Source organism: Erythrolamprus reginae, chromosome 6 (assembly GCF_031021105.1).
Source record: "Erythrolamprus reginae isolate rEryReg1 chromosome 6, rEryReg1.hap1, whole genome shotgun sequence".
Classification (NCBI taxonomy): domain Eukaryota; kingdom Metazoa; phylum Chordata; class Lepidosauria; order Squamata; family Dipsadidae; genus Erythrolamprus; species Erythrolamprus reginae.
In genome coordinates, this window is record NC_091955.1 from 18,478,347 (window position 1) to 18,502,290 (window position 23,944).

General features: G+C 43.5%; 1 protein-coding gene across 1 annotated transcript in view; it reads left to right on the top strand.

Annotated features, from left to right (window-relative positions):
- Positions 1-23,944, top strand: part of TAFA5 (TAFA chemokine like family member 5) — a 447,033-nt gene that overhangs the window by 207,764 nt on the left and 215,325 nt on the right. The window contains exon 2 of the mRNA XM_070755362.1: positions 5,352-5,501. Coding sequence (XP_070611463.1) covers positions 5,352-5,501 — 150 coding nt within the window. The remainder of the gene's footprint in view (positions 1-5,351; positions 5,502-23,944) is intronic.

Here is a 23,944-nt window from a genome sequence, read left to right on the forward strand (position 1 = left end):
CTTTTGGAGATCTTTGTAGAGTTGGGGTTATGTTGGGGGTCCCAGGGGATCTGCACGGCGCTAGGGCTCTGGGCCGGTTCCACGCTAGGCAGGCAGCTGGCGTAGAGGGGAAATCCTCAGGGGAATCGTCGTGGCCAGTTATTGGGCAATCATCGGTCTCCCTGTAGCTAGGAAGCTAGGCTCTGGGAATCCTCGGGGGGTCCCCAGGGGATCAGCTCGGCACTAGCACTGGGCAGGTTTTAGTACTCACCCTCGGAATTTTTCTTTATTTTTGTGATTTTTGATGTTTTTGATGTTTTTTGCCGTTGTCTGTCGGAGCAGCAGTTCCCTCCCTCTTGTCTTGGTGTGCAGTGCTCTGTAGCGACGTTTTGAGGGTAGGAGTTGAAACAATTTGTGTCCAGGATGTGAGGGGTCAGTAAATATTTTCCCCGCCCTCTTTTTGACTCGTGCAGTATACAGGTCCTCAATGGAAGGCAGGTTGGCAGCAATTGTTTTTTCTTCAGTTCTGATTGTCCTCTGAAGTCTGTGTCGGTCCTGTTGGGTTGCAGCACCAAACCAGACAGTTTAAAGTAACATTAAAAGTAAGCAGTTTTCTGATTATTAAAACTGTACAACATATATAAATGTTTCTATTAATCTATTATCAAAAATCAGGGTTTGGATTAACAGCCACAATTAAAACAATAATTTATATGGTATATCTGAGCTAAGACAAGTTTATCTTGAAGGCCTTTGTTTAAAGTAAAAAAAAAAGTAGAGCTGCACTACATAAAAAGTCGGATGTGTTATACAAAAATTAGATGTTTCTTTTAGACCTAAAAATGAACTTCTCAAATATTGTTATGAGTCAGACACAGGGAAGAGCCTTTTCTGTGGCGGCCCCGGCCCTCTGGAACCAACTCCCCCCAGAGATTAGAATTGCCTCCACCCTCCTTGCCTTTCATAAGCTACTTAAAACCCACCTCTGCCGTCAGGCATGGGGGAATTGAGATCCTCTTTCCCCCTAGGCCTTTACAATTCTATGCATGGTATGTATGTATGTATGTCTGGTTTTTATATTAATGGGTTTTTAATCGTGTTTAGTACAGTATTAGATTACTATTGTACACTGTTTTATTGTTGCTGTTAGCCGCTCCGAGTCTCTGGAGAGGGGTGGCATACAAATCCAATAAACAAATAAACAAATAAATAAATAAATATTTGTATAGAATGTGATGAAGCTTCTTAATCACCAGAGATAAATTCTAGCTGGGTGTTTTAAATTGGGCATTAAAAAATGAATTGTTGCCAATGCAGGCAAGATGCATTTGGTCTTTGATGCTAATGAAAGATTCACATAAATTAAATTTTTATTGTATATATTTTTAGAAGGCTTGTATTATTTATAAAAGGTAGCTTGTTTATTATCTTTTTATTGCAACCTGAGTGTAGAATGATGGATTTCCTTAGACCTCATAAGTTTTATGACTGGAATGGGTTTACATAGGAGTACTGATTTATGCCTTAATTCTTGAACCAGCCAGTTAGGCTGGTTTTATAGCCTTTTTTACACTGATATCTTACGTCTGTGCTATGTGTGTGATAATATAGCTTCCCACTTACTTTCATTAAACTTATCCACAGCTTGCCATCAGGATTTGGGTGATATTCACAATATTTGTCATATCCACTTAAAGGAAGTGTTTTTTTCTTGTTCCTGCTCTTTAATATTTCTGAGAGTTAATCCCAGAACAGAAACACTGTTAGATTATACTATAAATTTACGCAATAAAATGATAAATATAACAGAAATTCTTATCAGTGGTAGGTTTCTTGTGGTATGGCCCAGGTCTTAGAACCCGGTAGCGCCAGTGGCATGAGGCTCCGCCCAGTCACCTGAGATACTTCTGCACATGTGCAGTAGTATTTATTTATTTATTTATTTATTTATTTAGATTTGTATGTCGCCCCTCTCCGCGAACTCGGGGCGGCTCACAACAAAAATATAAACAATCGTACAAATCCAAATAGATTCAATAAATTTAAGTATTTAAAATAGTTTTAAAAAGAACCCCACTATATTAACAAGCACACACACAAACATACCATATATAAATGTGTGCAAGCTTGTGAACGGGTAGGCCTTAAAATAAATAAATGTGGCAGATCTTAAAATAAATAAACAAAAAACAAAACTATTGACAAAAACATGACATCGAAACAGAAAGAAGAATTAGAGAGAGAATTGGGTTCGTGACGTCAAAGCTCCGCCCATGGAATTCCCTATTGGGGTTCCCCACCTCCGTTTCAGCCTCCAGATTGGCCGAAAACACTGCTGCCAATTGCAAAAACGGCACTCCGCTGGGCGGCGCCACCCGGCTGTAACCTTCTGAAACAGCCGGGCGCTTCTACGCGGCCTCTGGAACCCAAACCCAAACTTTTGCTGAACTTCTGGGTTTGGCGTTCGGGAGAACGCCGAGAAGCCCCCCGGCTGTTTCAGAATGTGACAGCCGGGTGGCAGCGCTTTTCGGCGGTCTCCCGAACCCGAAAAGTTCGGGTTCGGGAGAATGCCGAAAAGCCCCCCAGTTTTAAAAGGTGACAGCCGGGCGGCGGCGCCCAGGGCACCATTTTGCAATCCCCCCCCTTGCACGCATTAATCGCTTTTACATTGTTTCCTATGGGAAACATTGTTTCGTGTTACGAACTTTTCGCCTTACGAACCTTCTTCCGGAACCAATTAGGTTCCTAAGACGAGGTATTACTGTATTTAAGTATCAGCTTAACAAACAAATGTTTGTTAATAAAAAATAATAACTAAAAGATGTTGGTACAGCAAATAAGATTGGACTTTAAAAAGTGGGAAAACTAATTGCCCCCTTGTGTGAAAGAATATATAATTGAATTAATATTTTTTTAAAAAATTATTAGATTTGTATGCCGCCCCTCTCCGAAGACTCGGGGCGGCTCACAACATAATACACAATGTACAAATCCAATATTAAAAACAGAATAAAACCCTTATAAAAAATTAATCACACAATCCAAGCAAACCATACATAAATCGTAGTGGCTAAGGGGCATGTCAACTTCCCCATGCCTGGCGACATAGGTGGATTTTTAGAAGCTTGCGAAGTAGTGGAAGTGGTGTGCCAGTGCCTGGAAGTCTGGATGGGTGTCAACAGACTCAAACTCAACCTGGATAAGATGGAGTGGCTGTGAGTTCTGCCTCCCAGGGACAATTCCATCTGTCCGTCCATAACCCTGGGGGGGAAATTATTGATCCCCTCAGAGAGGGTCTGCAACTTGCGCGTCCTCCTCGATCCACAGCTCACATTAGAGAACCATCTTTCAGCTATGGCGAGGGGGACGTTTGCCCAGGTTCGCCTGGTGCACCAGTTGCGGCCCTATCTGGACAGGGACTCTCTGTTCACAGTCACTCATGCCCTCATCACTTCGAGGTTCGACTACTGTAATGCTCTCTACATGGGGCTACCTTTGAAAAGTGTTTGGAAACTTCAGATCGTGCAGAATGCAGCTTCCCCAGGTATGCCCATGTTACACCAACACTCCGTAGTCGGTATTGGTTGCCGATCAGTTTCCGGTAACAATTCAAAGTGTTGGTTATGACCTATAAAGCCCTTCATGGCATTGGACCAGAATATCTCCGGGACCGCCTTCTGCCACATGAATCCCAGCGAGCGGTTAGGTCCCACAGAGTTGGCCTTCTCCGGGTCCCATCGACTAAACAATGTTATTTGGCGGGACCCCTGGGAAGAGCCTTCTCTGTGGCGACCCCGACCCTCTGGAACCAGCTCCCCCCGGAAATTGGAACTGCCCCCACCCTCCTTGCCTTTCGTAAACGTCTTAAAACCCACCTCTGCCGTCAGGCATGGGGGAACTGAGACATCTCCCCCGGGCCCATACAGTTTATACATGGTATGTTTGTGTGTATGTTTGCTTTTAATAATGGGGTTTTTAGTGTTTTTTAAATTATTAGATTTGTTTTTACATTGTCTTTATTATTGCTGTGAGCCACCCCGAGTTTGCGGAGAGGGGCGAGATACAAATCTAATAAATAAATAAATAAAATAAAATAAAGAGGGTGGGGGCAATTCTAATCTCCAGGGGGAATTGATTCCAGAGGGCCAGGGCCTCCACAGAGAAGGCTGTTCCCCTTGGTCCTGCCAGACGGCATTGCTTAGTCGACGGGACCCGGAGAAGGCCAACTCTATGGGACCTAATTGGTCGCTGGGATTCATGTGGCAGAAGGCAGTCCTGAAGGTATTCTGGTCTGATGCCATGTAGGGCTTTTTAAGTCATAACCAACACTTTGAATTGTGACTGGAAACTGATCGGCAACCAGTGCAGGCTGTGGAGTGTTGATGAAATAACTAGTGATTAAGTTGAATTGAATTGAATTTAAAACTAGGAAAAATGTCAGTCTGCAGGTACACACAGATCATTCCCTTTTTCATGCACAAAAGGAAAAAGGAAGGAATAGGAAGGGAAAAAAGGAACCTAATACTGAGATTGATAGCAAATAAATTTAGTAAATATATAAACATTTTTTAAAAATAAAGGGTAAGGAACAGCTACACAAATAATTTTCTAGAAGTAACATGTTTGTTTGTTTATTTTATTTATTTATTTATCTATCTATCTATCTATCTATCTATCTATCTATCTATCTATCTATCTATCTATTTATTAATCAGATTTGTATGCCGCCCCTCTCCGTAGACTCGGGGCGGCTAACAACAATAATAATACAATGTAAACAAATCTAATATTTAAGTTAATTTTAAAAACCCCAATTTAAGAAACCAATCATACATACTGACATACCATGCATAAATTTTATAAGCCTGGGGGAAGGGAAAGTCTCAGTTCCCCCATGCCTGACGACAGAGGTGGGTTTTAAGGAGCTTACGAAAGGCAAAGGGGGTGGGGGCAACTCTGATATCTGGGGGGAGTCGGTTCCAAAGGGTCAGGGCCGCCACAGAGAAGGCTCTTCCCCTGGGTCCTGCCAAATGACATTGTTTAGTTGACGGGACCCGGAGAAGGCCAAGTCTGTGAGACCTAACTGGTCGCTGGGATTCGTGCAGCAGAAGGTGGTCCCAGAGATATTCTGGTCCGGTGCCATGAAGGGCTTTATAGGTCATAACCAACACTTAGAATTGTGACCGGAAACTGATCGGCAACCAATGCAGACTACAGTATAACCAGATTTTAACCAGTTTTCCTTCAAGATGAGACATGAGAAAAAACATTGCCTTTGTTTTATTACTAATACCAATATCTATATTTCTCAACTCTTTTGAATTACAATAGTTACTGACTATGATATCTGTTGCTGTTTTTTCCCCCCCCAGGTCAGTTGGCTGCAGGTACATGTGAAATTGTTACTTTGGACAGAGATAGCAGTCAGCCTCGAAGAACTATAGCCCGACAAACAGCTCGTTGTGCATGTAAAAAGGGACAAATTGCCGGTACTACAAGGGCAAGACCAGCATGTGTAGATGGTAAGAATTGAAATATAACTTTACTTGAATTGGAACCAGTTATCAAGTGGTTTATTTGATCCTGATTGTTAAGAAGGAGTTATTTAAAATTGCTCATTGGCTGCTTTAAGGCAGAGACTATGTTTGAAATTCTTGCCGCTGCAAAATATTTCACAACTGCTTTGTTTTCTGATATAAAGGCTTTACCTGGTATAAAGACTGTTTGGCTTGTTCTGTCAAGTGATGAAATTGAGAAATGTTAGGTCATTTTCTCAGTGCAACCCCTTTGACAAATTGGTTGTAGGTCAACGTTTTAATCTTTGCATTCCATGATCACCCGACAATGGAGTAGAATACCACTGCCTTTTTCTGTTTGTTTGGGTTTTGTGCCAGAATTTACAAACAAAATCAGATTGGATTGTGTCACAAGGTAGGAAATTATCATCCTGCATGGCGGTATTTTTGGAGTACACACCTAAAGTTTGTTAGGTGATTTGCTTTCATTTTGTTTAAGGCTTAAGTGTTTGCATGTAGTCATTAGCATTGCTGAACCAAATCTGCTTTTTCAGGAGGCAAATGTATTTTCTTGTTTTTTCTTTTGAAGAGGTTTCACTTCTCATCCAATAAGCTTCTTCAGCTCTGACAGGACAGTGGCGAACAGAAAGATTTATATTCCTTTCAGACAGCTGGTCATTTATATCCATGCTCTCTACATGGGGATACCTTTGAAGAGTGTTCGGAAACTACAAACTGTGCAGAATGCAGCCGCGTGAGCAGTCATGAGACTACCCAGATATATCCACATTTCCCCCACACTCCGCGGTCTGCACTGGCTGCCAATTGGTTTCCGGACTCAATTCAAAGTGTTGGTTATGACCTATAAAGCCCTACATGATGTGGGACCAGATTACTTCTGCCGCACGAATCCCAGCGACTGGTTAGGTCCCACAGAGTTGGCCTTCTCCGGGTCCCATCAACTAAACAATGTTATTTGGCGGGACCCAGGAGAAGAGCCTTCTCTGTGGCGGCCCCGACCCTCTGGAACCAGCTCCCCCCAGATATCAGAGTTGCCCCCACCCTCCTTGCCTTTCGCAAGCTCCTTAAAACCCACCTCTGTCGTCAGGCATGGGGGAATTGAAATTTTCCCTTCCCCCTAGGCTTATAGAATTTATAAATGGTATGCTTGTATGTATGATTGGTTCTTTAAATTGGGGGTTTTTAAGATTATTTTTAATATTAGATTTGTTCACATTGTCTTTTTATTGTTGTTAGCCGCCCCGAGTCTTCGGAGAGGGGCGGCATACAAATCTAATAAATACAAATACAAATACTTACGGGCCCACCTCCTACCGCATGAATGTCAGCGACCGGTTAGGTCCCACAAAGTCAGCCTTCTACAGGTCCCGTCAACTAGAAAATGTCACTTAGCGGGACCTAGGGAAGAGCCTTCTATGTGGGGGCCCTGGCCCTCTGGAATCAGCTCTCTCCAGAGATTCGTACTTCCCCCACCCTCTTTGCCTTTTGTAACAGTCTAAAGACTCACCTATGCCACCAAGCTTGGGGTCATTAGATTCTGCTCCCTGGCCGATGAATGTATAATGGGTTTGTTGATTGAATGGATATTTGTGCATTTTAATTGGTTCTTTAGTTTTTAGATGTAACTTTTAATTAATTAATTGGATTTTGATGTATATTGTCTTTTTGTGTGTTGTAAGCCACCCCGAGTCCTCGGAGAGGGGCGGCATATAAATCTAATAAAACTTAAACTTTTAGAAGGCTGTTGAAGCACTTGGAGGTTTATCTGTGTCCTTAGGGTCACCTGGGTAATACTCCTGGATCATTTAATCTGTCGCTATTTTTCCTCTAGATCAGTGATTTTCAACCTTTTTTAAGCCGCGGCACATTTTTTACATTTAAAAAATCCTGGGGCACACCACCAACCAAAATGACACAAAATGACACTCTAAGACAATCTCCTCTCTTTTTCCATCCCTGTCTCCTCCCCCCCTTGTGTGTGTGTGTGTGTGTGTGTGTGTATACACACTCTTGAACCATTTCCAAAATTAAGTGAGGGCTGGGGTTTTTTTGCTCTCTTATTCTTTGGGTGCTTTTTTATCATATGTTTAATGTCACTTCTCTCTCTCTTTTGTTTCTCTCTCTTTCCTCTCATTCTCTGCCTCAATCATTTTCTCATTTCTCTTTTTTTCCTCCCTTTTTTGCTCATTTCTCTTGCTCTTTCCCCCTTCCTCTCATTTTCTCTCTTTCTCTCTCTCACTCTCTCTCTTGCCTTCTTTCTTTCTCACTCTTGCTTTCTTTCTCTCTATTTCTCTCTCTCTCTCAGCAAAAAGTTGCGAGATTGGAACCTGAGCTTCCTTCTTCGCGGCACGCCTGACCATGTCTCGCGGCACACTAGTGTGCCTCGGCACACTGGTTGAAAAACACTGCTCTAGATATCCCTTCCTACTCCCACATCATTCAGAAGGTGTTCATCTCAAATTCTGTAGCTAAAAGTCTGTAGAAACTCTGCAGACTTTCAGCATTACTGAAGTACAATGCTCTTCAGTCTCTATGTTAATGTTAATCATATCATGATGAGCATTCCTGCCTAAAAGTTAATGTGTTGGTGGAGAGAAGCTAGAACAGTACTAATGATATTAGAATGGAACTGTTATGTCATACCTTTTATTTCTGCTATCTTTTCCTTCATTAAAGATGTCATTCGGTATGATTCACTGCAGATGCAGTGTGTTGCCTGCAGCTTCAAAAATGCTGATGTGGAGGAAGGAGGAGGAGAACATTTCATTTTAAATTCATTTTTTAATGTCTCAAATGAGCAGCTCTGTTCCTTCCAATATAGCAGTGGAGCACAGTACAATGCAGGCTTGCTAATGTATATTAACAAACATTCAAATTCCAATTAAAAGAAAACAAAGCAAGATTTTTTTTTGATTGAAATATATGACGTTAAAAATAGCATGTTTGAAGTATGATTCAGAGAAAAGATAATTCTATATGAAAGTAATTTCTGATTTCCTTTAAATGACTCACGCTTGAACTATCTTTTTATGAAAAGTGCTGAGCTTTCATAAATAATTCATAAAAATTTGACCCCTCTACCATCAAAAGCAATATGAAGGGTTCTTCACTGCTGGCCCACCTAAATAGCTAAATATGAAATATTATTTAATCTCTTTTTGTGTGTTGCTTTCAATCTTGTTAATTTTCTGCTTGCTATTTGAATTCTCCATCACTCTTCTTTCCATGACACCCCACATTCAATGAAAATAATTTTCTGAGCTGAATAATTTATCTCCAGCTTTCCTCTAACTGAATAGATTAGTTTTGAAAATCTTGCAAATCTTTACTGTGGAAATGCAGATATAGGTATGGGGACGATAGTTCATCATATATTTATAATTTTGGAACTACTTCTGTTGAATAAGTGGCATGGGGCCAGGTTATCTGAGGATAGTTACCACCCAATTACATTCACTCATCCTTGCAGAAAAGGTGGCCTGTGGGTCCATTTCTAAAGAGTTTGGTCTGCTGGAACCTAGAAATAGCCATTCTCTGCTGTAGCACCTGCCCTTTTAACACTGGCAATTACATCTTTAACATTCGAGGCACTTATGATCATTGCAAAGAGCATTTAGGTGCTATTATGAAAACAATATTTAATAAAATGTAAGTATTAATTACTGGCATAAGGGTTGACAAATATGAACAATTATTCACTGAATGTATTGAATAGTGTTTTAGAATTATTTTTCATCAAGTTCAAGCTAAATAATAAAATGGAGAGAGAGAGAGAGATGTAACATTCGTCCTTCGTGTTTGAAGAAGACTTGACATCTCACAGGTTGTGGGCTGTCCATGATATGTCCACAGGTGGCTGGTAAGGCCTACAGGGGCACAAAATGTTCTGCCACATGCTGGGCAGATGCGTGGGCACCATTGTTGGTGCATTTGCAGTTCTGGCTTTGCAGATTGCTTGCTTCTCTTCTGCTACAGTCATTCTTTTGTCTTCAGATGTCTGGCAGCCTTGATGGATCAGTGTGTGCCATGTTGATCGATCTTGTGCCAGGGTTTCCCAGCAGGTGGTATCAATATCTAGGGCACTGTTTTTCAACCGGGGTTCCGCGGAATCCAAGGGTTCCACTAGGGCCAGCCAGGGGTTCCGTGATTTAATGAGAAAAAAAATTGCACAGGACCGTATCATGTAGCAGAAGCAACCGTCCCTGCTCCCTCCGCCTCGGGTCTGGGTTTTCATCACCCCCACTGGTTTGTTTCTCCACAGTCCCTCCTCCGTCTGTTCTTCCTCCTCCTCCTCCTTCACCGGGGTCTCCCTCAGCAGCCAACGATTAATGGAAGCCCCTTGGCAGCCAAGGCGGAGGAGCAGCTCCTTCTCTCCTCTCCAGCCAGAACTAAAAAAGAGAGACCCTGTCTCTCTTTCTTCATTCTGGCTGGAGAGGAGAGAAGGAGCCGCTCCTCTGCCTCTGATGCCGGGGGGCTTCTGTTAGCCATCGGCTGCTGAGGGAGACCCCGGCGAAGGAGGAGGAAAAGAAGTGGAGGAGGGACTGTGGAGAAATGAACTGGCTTTTCTCTGGGGTGGTTCTTGCTCCCCAATACCCTTCACCACCTGCTGCCGCCGCTGCTAGTCGCGCAGCCATAGGAGTAAAGGGGACGCAGCAGGGGAAACACAGACCTTACGCCCCCATTCCCCACCACCACTCCACTTTTGGCTTCACCTCCTCCCAGAACGCTTATTCGGGAACCACGTTGAAGTCGCCGCCCAACCCACTCATTATGGACACCAGTGACTGAACATACACACACACACGTGGCATCAAAGGGCTCCCCTGAAGAAAAAAGGTTGAAACACACTAATCTAGGGACTTGAAGGAGACTTTTAATGTGTCTTTGTATCACTTCCTTTGTCCCCCGTGTGATCACTTTCCTTGAGACAGCTCACCATAGAGGAGCTTTAGGGATGCAATGGTCTGGCATCCTTGCAACATGGCCTGCCCCGTGTGTCTGGACTTTCATCAGTAAGGTGTGAACTGATGACAGGCCTGCTCTGGAGAGGACTTTTGTGCCTGGCACCTTGTCCTGCCTCAAAATTCTACAGAGGAAGGATGTGTAGAAGTGGCTCAATTGCCTAGCATGCCTCCCTGTATAGACCATGCATCACTGGCATACATCGTCGTAGTTAGCACCACTGTTTGGTAAACTTTGAGCATTGTAGCAAGACCTATTCTACAGTGGTCCCATACATTGGTCAGTAGTCTGCCAATTGACTGTAGGTAGGTAGGTAGGTAGGTAGGTAGGTAAGCAGGCAGACAGACAGAGTCAGCTCTGGCTGCCACAGCAAAGAAAATTGAGCTGTGGGAACAGGAGTGAGAAGGAAGAGATAACTGGGAGACTGTAGCCATAATAAAATTATTTCTCTCGAGACCCAAGAGTTTTCCCACCAGGTACAATTCCAAATGGATAAAATCCAACCATATCAGAAAACTTCAGTAAATTCTCTGAATTGGGCTTTAGTTACTCTCTTTTAAAATATTTCCTCGGTAATCTTCTATTAATGTTCTATAAGATGACTAGCTGCTTAGCCTCCTTTTTATCTTTTTGTCCCCCCATTCTTTTTTTCTTCATAAAAACGTCCTAAAGCTTCATTTCAGCAATGTAACTCACCAACTTTAGTTTCAGTTCTTCTCTTCAGCACTTAGTCTTCAATCTTCTTTCCAGTCCTTCCAATCTTCGGCCGAAACGTGGCCTCCAGGAAGGACGTCTTCGTGACGTCAAAGCTCCGCCCATGGAATTCCCTATTGGAATTCCCCACCTCTGTTTCAGTCTCAAGATCGGCCGAAAACGCTGCCGCCGATCGCAAAAACGGCGCTCCGCCGAGCGGCGCTGCCCAGCTGTAACCTTCTGAAACAGCCGGGCGCTTCTCGGCGGCCTCCGGAACCCGAACCCGAACTTTTGCCGAACGCCGAGAAGCCCCCCTGCTGTTTAAGAAGGTGACAGGCAGGCGGCGGCGCTTCTCGGCGGCCTCCCGAACCCGAACCCAAAAAGTTTGGGTTCAGGTTCGGGAGAACGCCGAGAAGCCCCCCGGCTTTTTTAAAAGGTGACAGCCGGGTGGCGGCGCCCGGCGGAGTGCCATTTTGCGATCTGCGGTGGGTTCGTAAGGCGAAAAAAGTTCGTAAGAAGAGGCAAAAATTTTCTGAACCCTGGCTTCGTATCTCAAAGTGTTCGTATCAGGATGGGTTCGTATCACGAGGTACCACTGGATTTGAATTGATGGCTTTGTTGCTCTTGGTTATTTATAATCTTGGCTGCCAATTGTCAAATTCATTGCATTATAAAAAGCTGGGGAGATGTAACAGAGATTCTGTATTTGTCTTCCTGTTGGGTTGATTTCTTGGTCTGGTTTACCTAGGGAGGCTGTCATACCAGCACTTGTTTTTATTTAATTTATAAACATAAGACCAGAGTACTGTTGAGACAACATTAGTTCCATTCAATAGCTTTATTTATTTCTTGCTGTGTTAGTTTCAAAAACCTACAAGGAACTATAAGTCAAAACTGATTGTTAATTGAATTGTGATTTATGAGTCTGCTACAAAAAACAAACAGCCTGGTTTGCTTTTCAGCTTTTTAAAAATTTGTCTTTGTAAGAAGCAATATAAAATATGGTGCACTATAAATAAAAAACAGGAGTAATATATAATTAAATTAATGTGCTATGACTGTCACCCACGAAATAGTTATTGCTGCAGTTGGACTTTAGGTCTCTAATTGCACTAACTCTAGTAGTTGCTTTAAATAAAACAGTTGCATCTTAAATGTAAATATTCAGTAAAATGCAATAATAATAAAATATCTCACCTTACTGTATTCATGAACTGACAAGTACTGTATATTTCATATGGCTAAAACAGTTTTATGGGTTATTATCCATTACTTTTGAAAGAAATATTCCAAATATACCGAAGAAGACCTATTGACCTATTGGTGGTATTTCATTGTAGATTTAGGACATCATAAGGTTAGAGAGCTACCTTTATTTATTTATTTATTTATTTTGTCATCAAACAGTCTATGGATCAGATTTATGGATCTCCATGCCTCTGTGTCTCACACCGTCTCCTTCAGATCAGTCATGGTTAGATCTGTCATTTATTTATTTTAATTTCTACAATTGCTAACTCAACATTTGACCCCGGGTGGTAAAGAAGAATGAATATTAACAGTATTTTTTTAAAGAATTAAACAACAAAAGAAATCAGGATCTACCATCCCAGGGCAACATTAAACTGAACAATGGGCAAAGAAGACCTAGGTTTAGAGACTTCAAAAAATCCATTGAGATCAGAGTTATCCAAATTTCAGGAAATACACTATTCCAGAGGACAGACACAGTAACAGAGGAAATATGCCTCTTACTTCCGTTAGATAGCAGCAGCAGAGGAAAAAACTTCCGAACAGTAAAAAGAAAAAATCAGAAAAAAAAAAAGATATGGTGGTGCCCACAGACCACCACCCATGAAACTGGATCTGTGACGCCATCATGACATCGCCAGCACATTGCTACTGGTTTGGGCAATCCAGTCCGGGAGGAACCCACCCCTAATACAGTGGTACCTCTACCTACAAATGCCTCTAATTACGAACTTTTCTAGATAAGAACCGAGTGTTCAAGATTTTTTTGCCTCTTCTCAAGAACCATTTTCCACTTACAAACCCGAGCTTCCGAAACTGTAACTGGAAAAGGCAGGGAGAAGCCTCCATGGGGCCTCTCTAGCAATCTCCTGGGAGGAAACGGGGCCTCCACCCTCCCTGTGCTTTTCCCCATCGCACATATTATTTGCTTTTACATTGATTACTATGGGAAAAATTGCTCCTTACAAACTTTTCTACTTAAGAACCCGATCATGGACCGAATTAAGTTCGTAAGTAGAGGTACCACTGTACGTGCATATTACAGTATGTATGCATCAATTTAGATCAGGAGGAAGATGTTATTTGAACTGGGGAGTATATGTGTGCATATATTGTGTGCACATACAACAAGCATTTATATAAATCTGTATCTTTCTGTGTGTTTTAGCAATAAACCATAACATTGGAAAATAGGTAAAGAGAATTGATAGAGTATAATGAGTGAGAATCTGTTATACATTTATTTATAAATAAATTTATAACAGATTCTAAATTTATAAATTTAAATTATCATACTTTGGATCCGTGTCCATAAACATGCACATACATACATACATACATACATACATACATACATACACACAAACACACACAGATTTATATATATATATATATATATATATATATATATATATATATATATATATATATATATATATTTGTTTTCGTAAATTTTCACGGGTATATGTATGTAGATTGTTCTGAGTTCGGGTTTACACAGGGCAAAACCCGAACTCAGAACAATCTACATATATATATATATATATATATAATTATGCATTGCAGTTTGCTCTACTAAGTCTGTTTGGAAGAAGTGTTCAGAAACTTACATAAATATAGTTTCATACTGTGGAAAGACTGTACAGTATTCAATGCCAAGTTCTTTCTAAATTAATTCAAATTGCCAGTTGCTTCATGAAAACATATGAATTAATACCTCTATACCAGTGAGGCAGATGTATGTCCAAACTGATAGAGATTATTTAATTGAAACAAGAAAAACGAAGTGCAAGCACACCGAGAATGTAAAATTCTGCCTTAAGTTGTCAGCTTCTTATCTTCTTTTTGGCTTGAAACTTCCTTACAGTGGTACCTCGACATACGAGTTTAATTCGTTCTAGACCCAAGCTCGTAAGTCGATCAACTCGCATCTCGAACGAATGCCTTTAGACTTTGTTTTTCGCGCCGAGATAACCGGAAGCAAGGAGATTCTTTCGCCACCTAGCGGAAGCTCAGCTCATATCCTGAATTTGAGCTCGGGTGTCGAACAGAAATTTCACTCGCGTCGCGGCTCGTAACTTGGAATTTTCGCATGTGGAGCAGCTTGTATCTAGAGGTACTACTGTATTTAGGTAGGCCTTGTTTTATTAACCAAGTATAATTTTGCTGATGTGGTTGCTGCATCTGGTATATCTGTCTATTTTCATAACACTTTTTAAATTATCTGATTAGATTTGTTATTGCCCCACTTGTGTGGTACTGAAGAAGAATAAGGGTAGGATGAAACCAAAAAGTTGATATCAATCAGTCACTTAATTGTAGTTATGCCCACTGCAGTGGACATATTCTCTGGCATATGTTATGTGTTTATTTCTTTACTCTATTTATATGCCTCTTTTACCTTTAAGCAATATTCAATTAGAAGAAAAACAGCATATTAAAATGCTGAACATCTGTAGCAGCTTCATAAATGACATACTGTAACAAATGCATAAAGCACTTAAATAAACACTAAAGCAAAATTACAGAAAAGGGGGTCAATAATTAGATATTAATGTTTATAGTACGGAATCACAGAAAGATTAAACTAAATATGTTTGTGATAGTATTTCTTAAAATTACTGAGATTTTCAGGAAATCTTTTTGGCTTTCTTCACTATGCAATTTGCAACTTGAATTCCAGATTAGTGATTGTGAATTACAGAAAAGGGGGTCAATAATTAGATATTACTGTTTATAGTACGGAATCGCGGAAAGATTAAACTAAATATGTTTGTGATAGTATTTCTTAAAATTACTGGGATTTTCAGGAAATCTTTTTGGCTTTCTTCACTATGCAATTTGCAACTTGAATTCCAGATTAGTGATTGTGAGAGTTAGTAATAAGGTTAAAATCCAATTTATGTGCAAAATGTAACACATTTTGCCACTACTATTCCCACTTCTCCTGAATTATGAAGTGCTGGCTATGCACATAATGCTTGTTTGTTGTCACATTGAGCAAAAATGTTCAGCTTAAGGATACTAAGCTTTCAAACCAGGGGTGAGCAACTGCCCGGACCGGGGGGGGGCAGTAAAAATGGAGCTCCACCCCAAAGCACCCAATTTGCACTAAAAGATGTTGAAAGAAAATGCAGGGCATCCTGCATAAGCCAAGCCCACAGTGTGGTAGTAAAAATTTTGGTAGCCCTTCACTGTTTCAAAGATATGTAACTCTGCTATGTTACTATTTTATGTAGTTTTCCAGATAACATATGGTGATGTACATTTATATGATGATTTGTTAATCAATAAACCATTCATATTTTAAGAATTTCAAATTGATCCCATATTGTGTTCATATCTTGATGGAAATATTGATTGTGAGCTGCCTAGAGTTACTTTCTAGGTGAGGTGGGAGGCACATAAGTTTAATAAATAAATATTAAATATCTGCCGTCAGGCATGGGGGAACTGAGATATTCTTTCCCCCTAGGCCTTTACAATTTATGCATGTTATGTTTGTTTGTAGGGATGTTTGGTTTTACAATAAGGGTATTTTAGTTGTTTTAGTATTGGATTTATATTTTATTTATTCTTTGTCCAATATACAATACATATGGAAGAGAATAGAAAGTATATAAAGATAGAAAGTAAAAAAGAAGAGAATATATATGATATAAGAGATACGGAGAGAATATATATGATTATATATATATATATATATATATATATATATATATATATATATATATATATATATATATGTATATATACAGTGGTACCTCAAGATACGAACCCCTCGTCTTACGAACAACCCGAGATACGAACCCGGGGTTCAGAAAATTTTTGCCTCTTCTTACGAACTTTTTTCATCTTACGAACGCCAAACCCGAACTTCCGGGTTCGGCGTTTGAAGCCCTGCAGCCCAGCTGTCACCTTTTAAAACAGCCGGGGGGCTTCCCAGCAGCCTCCCAGAAGCCGAAGCCGGAAGTTCGGGTTTGGCGTTCGGCTTCGGGAAGCTGCTGGGAAGCCCCCCGGCTGTTTTAAAGGTGACAGCCGGGCGGCGGGGCTTCTCGGCGGCGGCGGCAGGTTCGTAAGATGTAAAATGTTCGGGAGGCTGCTTTGGGTTTTTGGCTGGGAGGGAGGGCAGGAGGTCCGGCGCTGGGGGAGGGAGTCAGGAAGGTCCTCCTGCTCCCCCCTCCCAGTGAAAAACACAAAGACGGTCTGCCGCCGGAGACCCCTTTGTATTTTTGGCTGGGGGGGGGAAGCAGGAGACGCAGGATCGGGCCGGCGGCGGGCGCGGGAAAAGGCAGCAGGTCTGGGACACCCCCCCACCCCAGCACTTTGAATCCCGCCGCTTCAGCTGGATACGGGCGATTGGCGGGGCGAGCTGCCAAGCCCCTGGCTTCCACGCCGCTCGTCCCACTCACCGCCCGTATCCAGCAGAAGCTGCTGGATTCAAAGTGCTGGGGTAGTGGGGCTGTCGGGACACCCCCCCACCCCAGCACTTTGAATCCCGCCGCTTCTGCTAGATACGGGCGATGGGCGGGGCGAGCTGCCAAGCCCCTGGCTTCCGCGCCGCTCGTCCCACCCACCGCCCGTATCCAGCAGAAGCTGCTGGATTCAAAGTGCTGGGGTGGTGGGGCTGTCGGGACACCCCCCCACCCCAGCACTTTGAATCCCGCCGCTTCTGCTGGATACGGGCGGTGGGCGGGGCGAGCTGCCAAGCCCCTGGCTTCCGCGCCGCTCGTCCCACCCACCGCCCATATCCAGCAGAAGCTGCTGGATTCAAAGTGCTGGGGTGGGGGGGCTGTCGGGACAAGCCGCGCACAAAGGCCGAGGCGAGGCTGAGCAGGAGGAGAAGCCAGCCAGCGAGGCGGTGGGCTGGGAGCCGCAGGCGAAAGTAGCTCGGGCATCGGAGCACGGCGCCAGGCATTGTTCTCCGGACCCCGCCCGCAGCCTGGAGAGGGCTGGCGAGGCTCAGTGACGGGAGGCGCGGCTTGATCCGGGAGGCGCGGCTTGATCCGCTGAGCCTGGCCGCCCGGAAAATCCCAGCCCGTGTTGCCCGCAGCTGCGAGGGAAACCGAGCCGAGAGCAGCATCACCGCGGCTCCTGGCTCGGTTTCCCTCGCCGCCGCGGGCAACACGGGCTGGGATTTTCCGGGCCGTCCAGGCTCAGCGGATCAAGCCGCGCCTCCCGGATCAAGCCGCGCCTCCCGTCACTGAGCCTCGAGGGAGGAAAGCAAATGCCACGGGGCTGGGCTCGGCTCCCCCCTCGGCTCCCCCCCTTACCAGCCCTGCCGCGGAAGGCTCCATTCTGTTCCCTGAATGGAGACCGCGGCTGCTCAATCGGGCCGGCAGGGAACAGAATGGAGCCTTCCGCAGCGGGGCTGGTAAGGGGGGGGAGCCGAGGGTCAGTGACGGGAGGCGCGGCTTGATCCGGGAGGCGCGGCTTGATCCGCTGAGCCTGGCCACCCGGAAAATCCCAGCCCGTGTTGCCCGCGGCGGCGAGGGAAACCGAGCCAGTAGCCGCGGTGATGCTGCTCTCGGCTCGGTTTCCCTCGCAGCCGCGGGCAACACGGGCTGGGATTTTCCGGGCGGCCAGGCTCAGTGGATCAAGCCGCGCCTCCCGGATCAAGCCGCGCCTCCCGTCACTGAGCCTCGCCAGCCCTCTCCAGGCTGCGGGCGGGGTCCGGAGAACAATGCCTGGCGCCGCGCTCCGATGCCCGAGCTACTTTCGCCTGCGGCTCCCAGCCCACCGCCTCGCTGGCTGGCTTCTCCTCCTGCTCAGCCTCGCCTCGGCCTTTGTGCGCCGGCGGTCTCCATTCAGGGAACAGAATGGAGCCTTCCGTGGCGGGGCTAGTAAGGGGGTGAGCCGAGCCCAGCCTCGTGGCATTCGCTTTCATCCCTTCCGCAGCCGACTGATCGTGGGCTCATTCGCAACCTCGGAGAGCTTCCTGGTTTTCGTGAGCTTTCATGCCCTGGAAGCTCTCCGAGGTTGCGAAGGAGCCCACGATCAGTCGGCTGCGGGTGGGAGGAAGGCGAATCCCCCGTGGGCTCTGTTACATCTTCCGCTGCCAGCCAGACCATGCTGGCGGCAGCGGAACAATCGCCTTCCTCCCGCCCTTAGCCGACTGACCGTGGGCTCCTTCCCGAGCTCCCTTCCTGAGCCTCCTGTTCTCTCTCCCCCCCCCTCGCCCCTTCGCCTCCCTGTGTTCCTAGGAGAAGTGCTGGGGATTGAGGCAAGACAGACCTTCTGCTCCTCACCGCTGGCTGTCAACTTTTCTTTTTAAAACTGGGCGGGAGCTGACTTGCCTCCCCAGTGCTAAAAAGAAAAGTTGACAGCCAGCGCTGCGACTGACGGAATGCTGAGCCTCCCGTTTTCTCTCCCCCCCCTCGCCCCTTCGCCTCCCTGTGTTCCTAGGAGAAGTGCTGGGGATTGAGGCAAGACAGACCTTCTGCTCCTCACCAGCACTTCTCCTAGGAACACAGGGGGGCGAAGGGGCGAGGGGGCGGAGAGAGAACGGGAAGCTCAGCATTCCGTCAGCCGCAGCGCTGGCTGTCAACTTTTCTTTTTAAAACTGGGCAGGAGCTGACTTGCCTCCCCAGTGCTAAAAAGAAAAGTTGACAGCCAGCGCTGCGACTGACGGAATGCTGAGCCTCCCGTTTTCTCTCCCCGCCCCCCTCGCCCCTTCGCCTCCCTGTGTTCCTAGGAGAAGTGTTGGGGATTGAGGCAAGACAGACCTTCTGCTCCTCACCGCTGGCTGTCAACTTTTCTTTTTAAAACTGGGCAGGAGCTGACTTGCCTCCCCAGTGCTAAAAAGAAAAGTTGACAGCCAGCGCTGCGACTGACAGAATGCTGAGCCTCCCGTTTTCTCTCCCCCCCCCCCTCGCCCCTTCGCCTCCCTGTGTTCCTAGGAGAAGTGCTGGGGATTGAGGCAAGACAGACCTTCTGCTCCTCACCAGCACTTCTCCTAGGAACACAGGGGGGCGAAGGGGCGAGGGGGCGGAGAGAGAACGGGAAGCTCAGCATTCCGTCAGCCGCAGCGCTGGCTGTCAACTTTTCTTTTTAAAACTGGGCAGGAGCTGACTTGCCTCCCCAGTGCTAAAAAGAAAAGTTGACAGCCAGCGCTGCGACTGATGGAATGCTGAGCCTCCCGTTGTCCCCCCCCCACCTTGCCCCTTCCGGTTTCGGCGTTCGGGAGACCGCTGGGTTCCCAGCTGTCTCCGAACGCCAAACACCAAAGCCGAACTTCCGCTTTCGGCTTCAGGAGACAGCTGGGAAGCGGCGCGGCTCTTTTAAAAGATGACAGCCGGCCTGGGGGGCTTCCCAGCACCCCCGAACCCTGTGCTGGGAAGCCCCCCAGGCCGGCTGTCACCTTTTAAAACAGCCGCGCCGCTTCCCAGCAGTCGCGGAAAGCCGTTTTTTTGCGGGGGTTTTTTTGGTTGCACGGATTAATTGACTTTACATTGTTTCCTATGGGAAACAATGTTTCGTCTTACGAACCTTTCGTCTTACGAACCTCCCCCCGGCACAAATTAAGTTCGTATCTTAAGGTACCACTGTATATATATATATATATATATATATATATATATATATATATATATATGTGTGTGTGTGTGTGTGTGTGTGTGTGTGTGTGTGTGTGTGTGTGTTTTCGTAGATTTTCACGGGTACAGGTATGACGGTCTTGGTATATTCCGGTTTCTTCCCGTGTAGGATTTGGAAATTTCTGGCGATGTTTCGACGAGGTCCCACTCATCATCTTCAGGCTGGTGTTTCTGTCCTTGTTCTCAGGCGAACACTGCGAGACCTGAGCTGCCTTCCTTCTATAAATACTGGTTACAACACACATTGTAAAGCAATCAAGTAGCCTGCAAGTTCCAACTACTCAGGATATCACGCCTAATCTACAACCATTAACTAATCAGCATACCTCAGCTGCATCAACGACCCCAATTGTTACCCCTCTGACTCACCAGGAAGTTTCTACACAGCAGGCAATTGCTGAGCCATCAAACCACACCCAGATACCAGTATTTATAGAAGGAAGGCAGCTCAGGTCTCGCAGTGTTCGCCTGAGAACAAGGACAGAAACACCAGCCTGAAGATGACGAGTGGGACCTCGTCGAAACGTCACCAGAAATTTCCAAATCCTACACAGGAAGAAACCCGAATATACCAAGACCGTTATATATATATATATATATATATATATATATATATATATATATATATATATATATATATATATATATATATATGTGTGTGTTTTTTTGCTGAATTTGAAAATTAAGGGAGACTAGGATAGATCTATTTCGGCCTTATTTTGGCCTCATCAGCTAGCCATACCCACTGGGACTTGAACCTGCAATTACTGTTGTTAGCCGCCCCGAGTCTACGGAGAGGGGTGGCATACAAATCCAATAAATAAGTAAACAAACAAACAAACAAATAAATAAATAAATAAATAAAATATCTATTTAAAAATTGATATTTAATTTGCATTTTTGCATAGACTTCTAATTTCTTTCTTATTAATGCGTAGTAATTCCAATGTTTTGTTTTGTTTTCTGCTGTGGCATTCTACTTTGCTGTAGTTGCAGCTCGTATAATTTGTTCTATCACAAAGATGCTTTTTCAAGAGGCAGCTGGACTTTCTGGTTTTTCTTCGAGAACGTTTCACTTCTCATCCAAGAAGCTTCTTCAGCTATCTCCTTCAGAGATAAAGAAGATTGTTGGGTGAAAAGTGAAAGGCCTTCAAAAAAAAACCAGAGAGTCCAGCTGCCTCTTGAAAAAGCACCTTTAGGACAACTAAAAACATGACATCGGAACAAAATCCTATATTGGAACAAGCCCTTAATGTAAAAATAGTGAAAAAAACCCAAATATTTGGGCATTAGGATTTCAGCGAACAACAGTACTTTGAAAAAAGATAACTATGACAAACTCACACAGGACATACAGAAGGATTTAAATAGATGGACAAACTTAAAATTATCACTGATGGGTAAAATTGCTGCAATAAAATCAAACATTCTTCCCAGATATCTATATCTATTTCAGGTAGCTCCGATTAAATTAAACAAATCATTCTTTGAACAATTACATAAACCAATTCGGAAATTCATTTGGACAAAAAAAAAGGCAAGAATAAAATTTAAAAATCTGCAAGACCACAGATCAAGGGGAGGCTTTGGCCTCCCCAACTTTTATCTCTACTATCAAGCCACTAATCTAACTAAGTTTAAAGATTGGATAACATTACAAAACACGAGATTGCTTTCCCTAGAAGGATTTAACTTACAATCAGGATGGCACACATTTCTAATGCTAGAATCAAATAAAATACCAAAATACTTTAAAAATCATCATATCAGAAACACATTAATATCGACATGGAAAAAGCACCTTTAGGACAACCATGACCTGGATGACTGAGAATCTCCATGATATCATTTGCTCCAGTGAATACAAACCATTATCTAGCATTCAGAAAACAATAACACCTTAAATTGGAGAGTGCTAGTAGTGGGGTTAGAATATGCACCATTCAACTGCCATTTACTATTTTGTCATTAAATACTCTTTCGCATATTAGTTACTAATATTTTTCTGAACACCGAAATAAGCAAATAAGGGTATAAAAATGAAGTGTGGAGAAAAAAAATGTTTTCAAGGGGCTTGTGTCCTTTTTTCGAATTGTAGCTTTTCACTATTCAGATGACTAGACTGGGATACCGCTTGGCGGGACCCAGGGGAAGAGCTTTCTCTGTGGCGGCCCCAGCCCTCTGGAACCAACTCCCCCCAGAGATTAGAATTGCCTCCACCCTCCTTGCCTTTCGTAAGCTACTTAAAACCCACCTCTGCCGCCAGGCATGGGGGAATTGAGATTCCCATTCCCCCTAGGCCTTTACAATTCTATGCATGGTATGTCTGTATGTATGTTTGGTTTTTTATATTAATGGGTTTTTAATCGTTTTTAGTATTGGATTATTATTGTACGCTGTTTTATGATTGCTGTTAGCTGCCCCGAGTCTTCGGAGAGGGGCAGCATATAAATCCAATAAATCCAATAAATAAATACATACATACATACATACATACATACATACATACATACATACATACAGGCCTTGTCCTATGATAGTTGTTGTGTGGGAAATAGGAGGCAGAGGATTATTTTGCCATCTTGAGTTATTTGTAAGAATAATAAAGGCAGGATATAAAATATAAATAAATAAATGATGTATTTCGTACCTTGCCTAAATTGTTTTGTGTCTACAGCAAGAGACCTTTAGTGGTACAGTGGTACCTCTACTTATGAACTTAATTTGTTCCGTGACCAGGTTCTTAAGTTGAAAAGTTTGTACGAAGAAGCAATTTTTCCCATAAGAATCAATGTAAAAGCAAATAATGTGTGCAATTGGGGAAACCACAGGGAGGGTGGAGGCCCTGTTTCCTCCCAGGAGATTCCTAGAGAGGCCCCACGGAGGCTTCTCCCTGCCTTTTCCGGTTACAGTTTCGGAGGCTCGGGTTTGTAAGTGGAAAATGGTTCTTGAGAAGAGGCAAAAAAAATCTTGAACACCCAGTTCTTATGTAGAATAGTTCATAAGTAGAGGTGTTTGTAGGTAGAGGTACCACTGTATTTAGAAATAAAATGTACATTCAACTCAGTGTGGATTACCTTTAGATAGGGAATAAGTTGCCTGTGCTTAACTCCATTAATTTCCTGTTGATTTCTGATTCAGATTCTTAATATTTTTTCCTAGTTTTGGAATCTAGATACAGTACATAAAATGTCATTTATATTGCAAGTTCATCACAACCACTCTCATTGAAAGTATTCTTGTTATTGCAAATATGGTCAGTGTGCAGTGGCTTCTCATTTAGAAAATGATGTTACAGTACTGGAGATACTGTTCCAACACATACATATTATCATTTTGAAATGGAAAGCAAGTACGATTTATATTGCCAGATATTTGAAATATGGGTAAAGTGTTCCCTCGATTTTCGCGGGTTCAAACTTCGTGAATAGCCTATACCACGGTTTTTCAAAAAATATTAATTAATAAAAACTTTGCGATTTTTTTCCCTATACCATGGTTTTTCCTGCCCGATGATGTCATACATCATCGCCAAACTAATAATTTTTGCAAATAAATAACAAAAAAATAATTATTCTTATTAATAAATAATTATGTTTATAAATATCAGCATCACTAAGTGTTTTATTCAATGGTGAGTTCCAGTAATAATGGTGAGTAAATGGTTGTTAAGGGAATGGGAAATAGTAATTTAGCGGTTTAAAGTGTTAAGGGATGGCTTGTGATACTGTCCATAGCCAAAAATGGTATATTTACTTCCGCATCTCTATTTCGCAGAAATTCGACTTTCGCGGGCGGTCTCGGAACACATCCCCCGTGAAAATCGAGGGAACACTGTACTATTTGGTAATACTGGCTTGTGCTAATTGATATTGCAATCCTAGTTTTTATAAATTGTATTGTATTAGGCTGTCTTATAAAACTGTT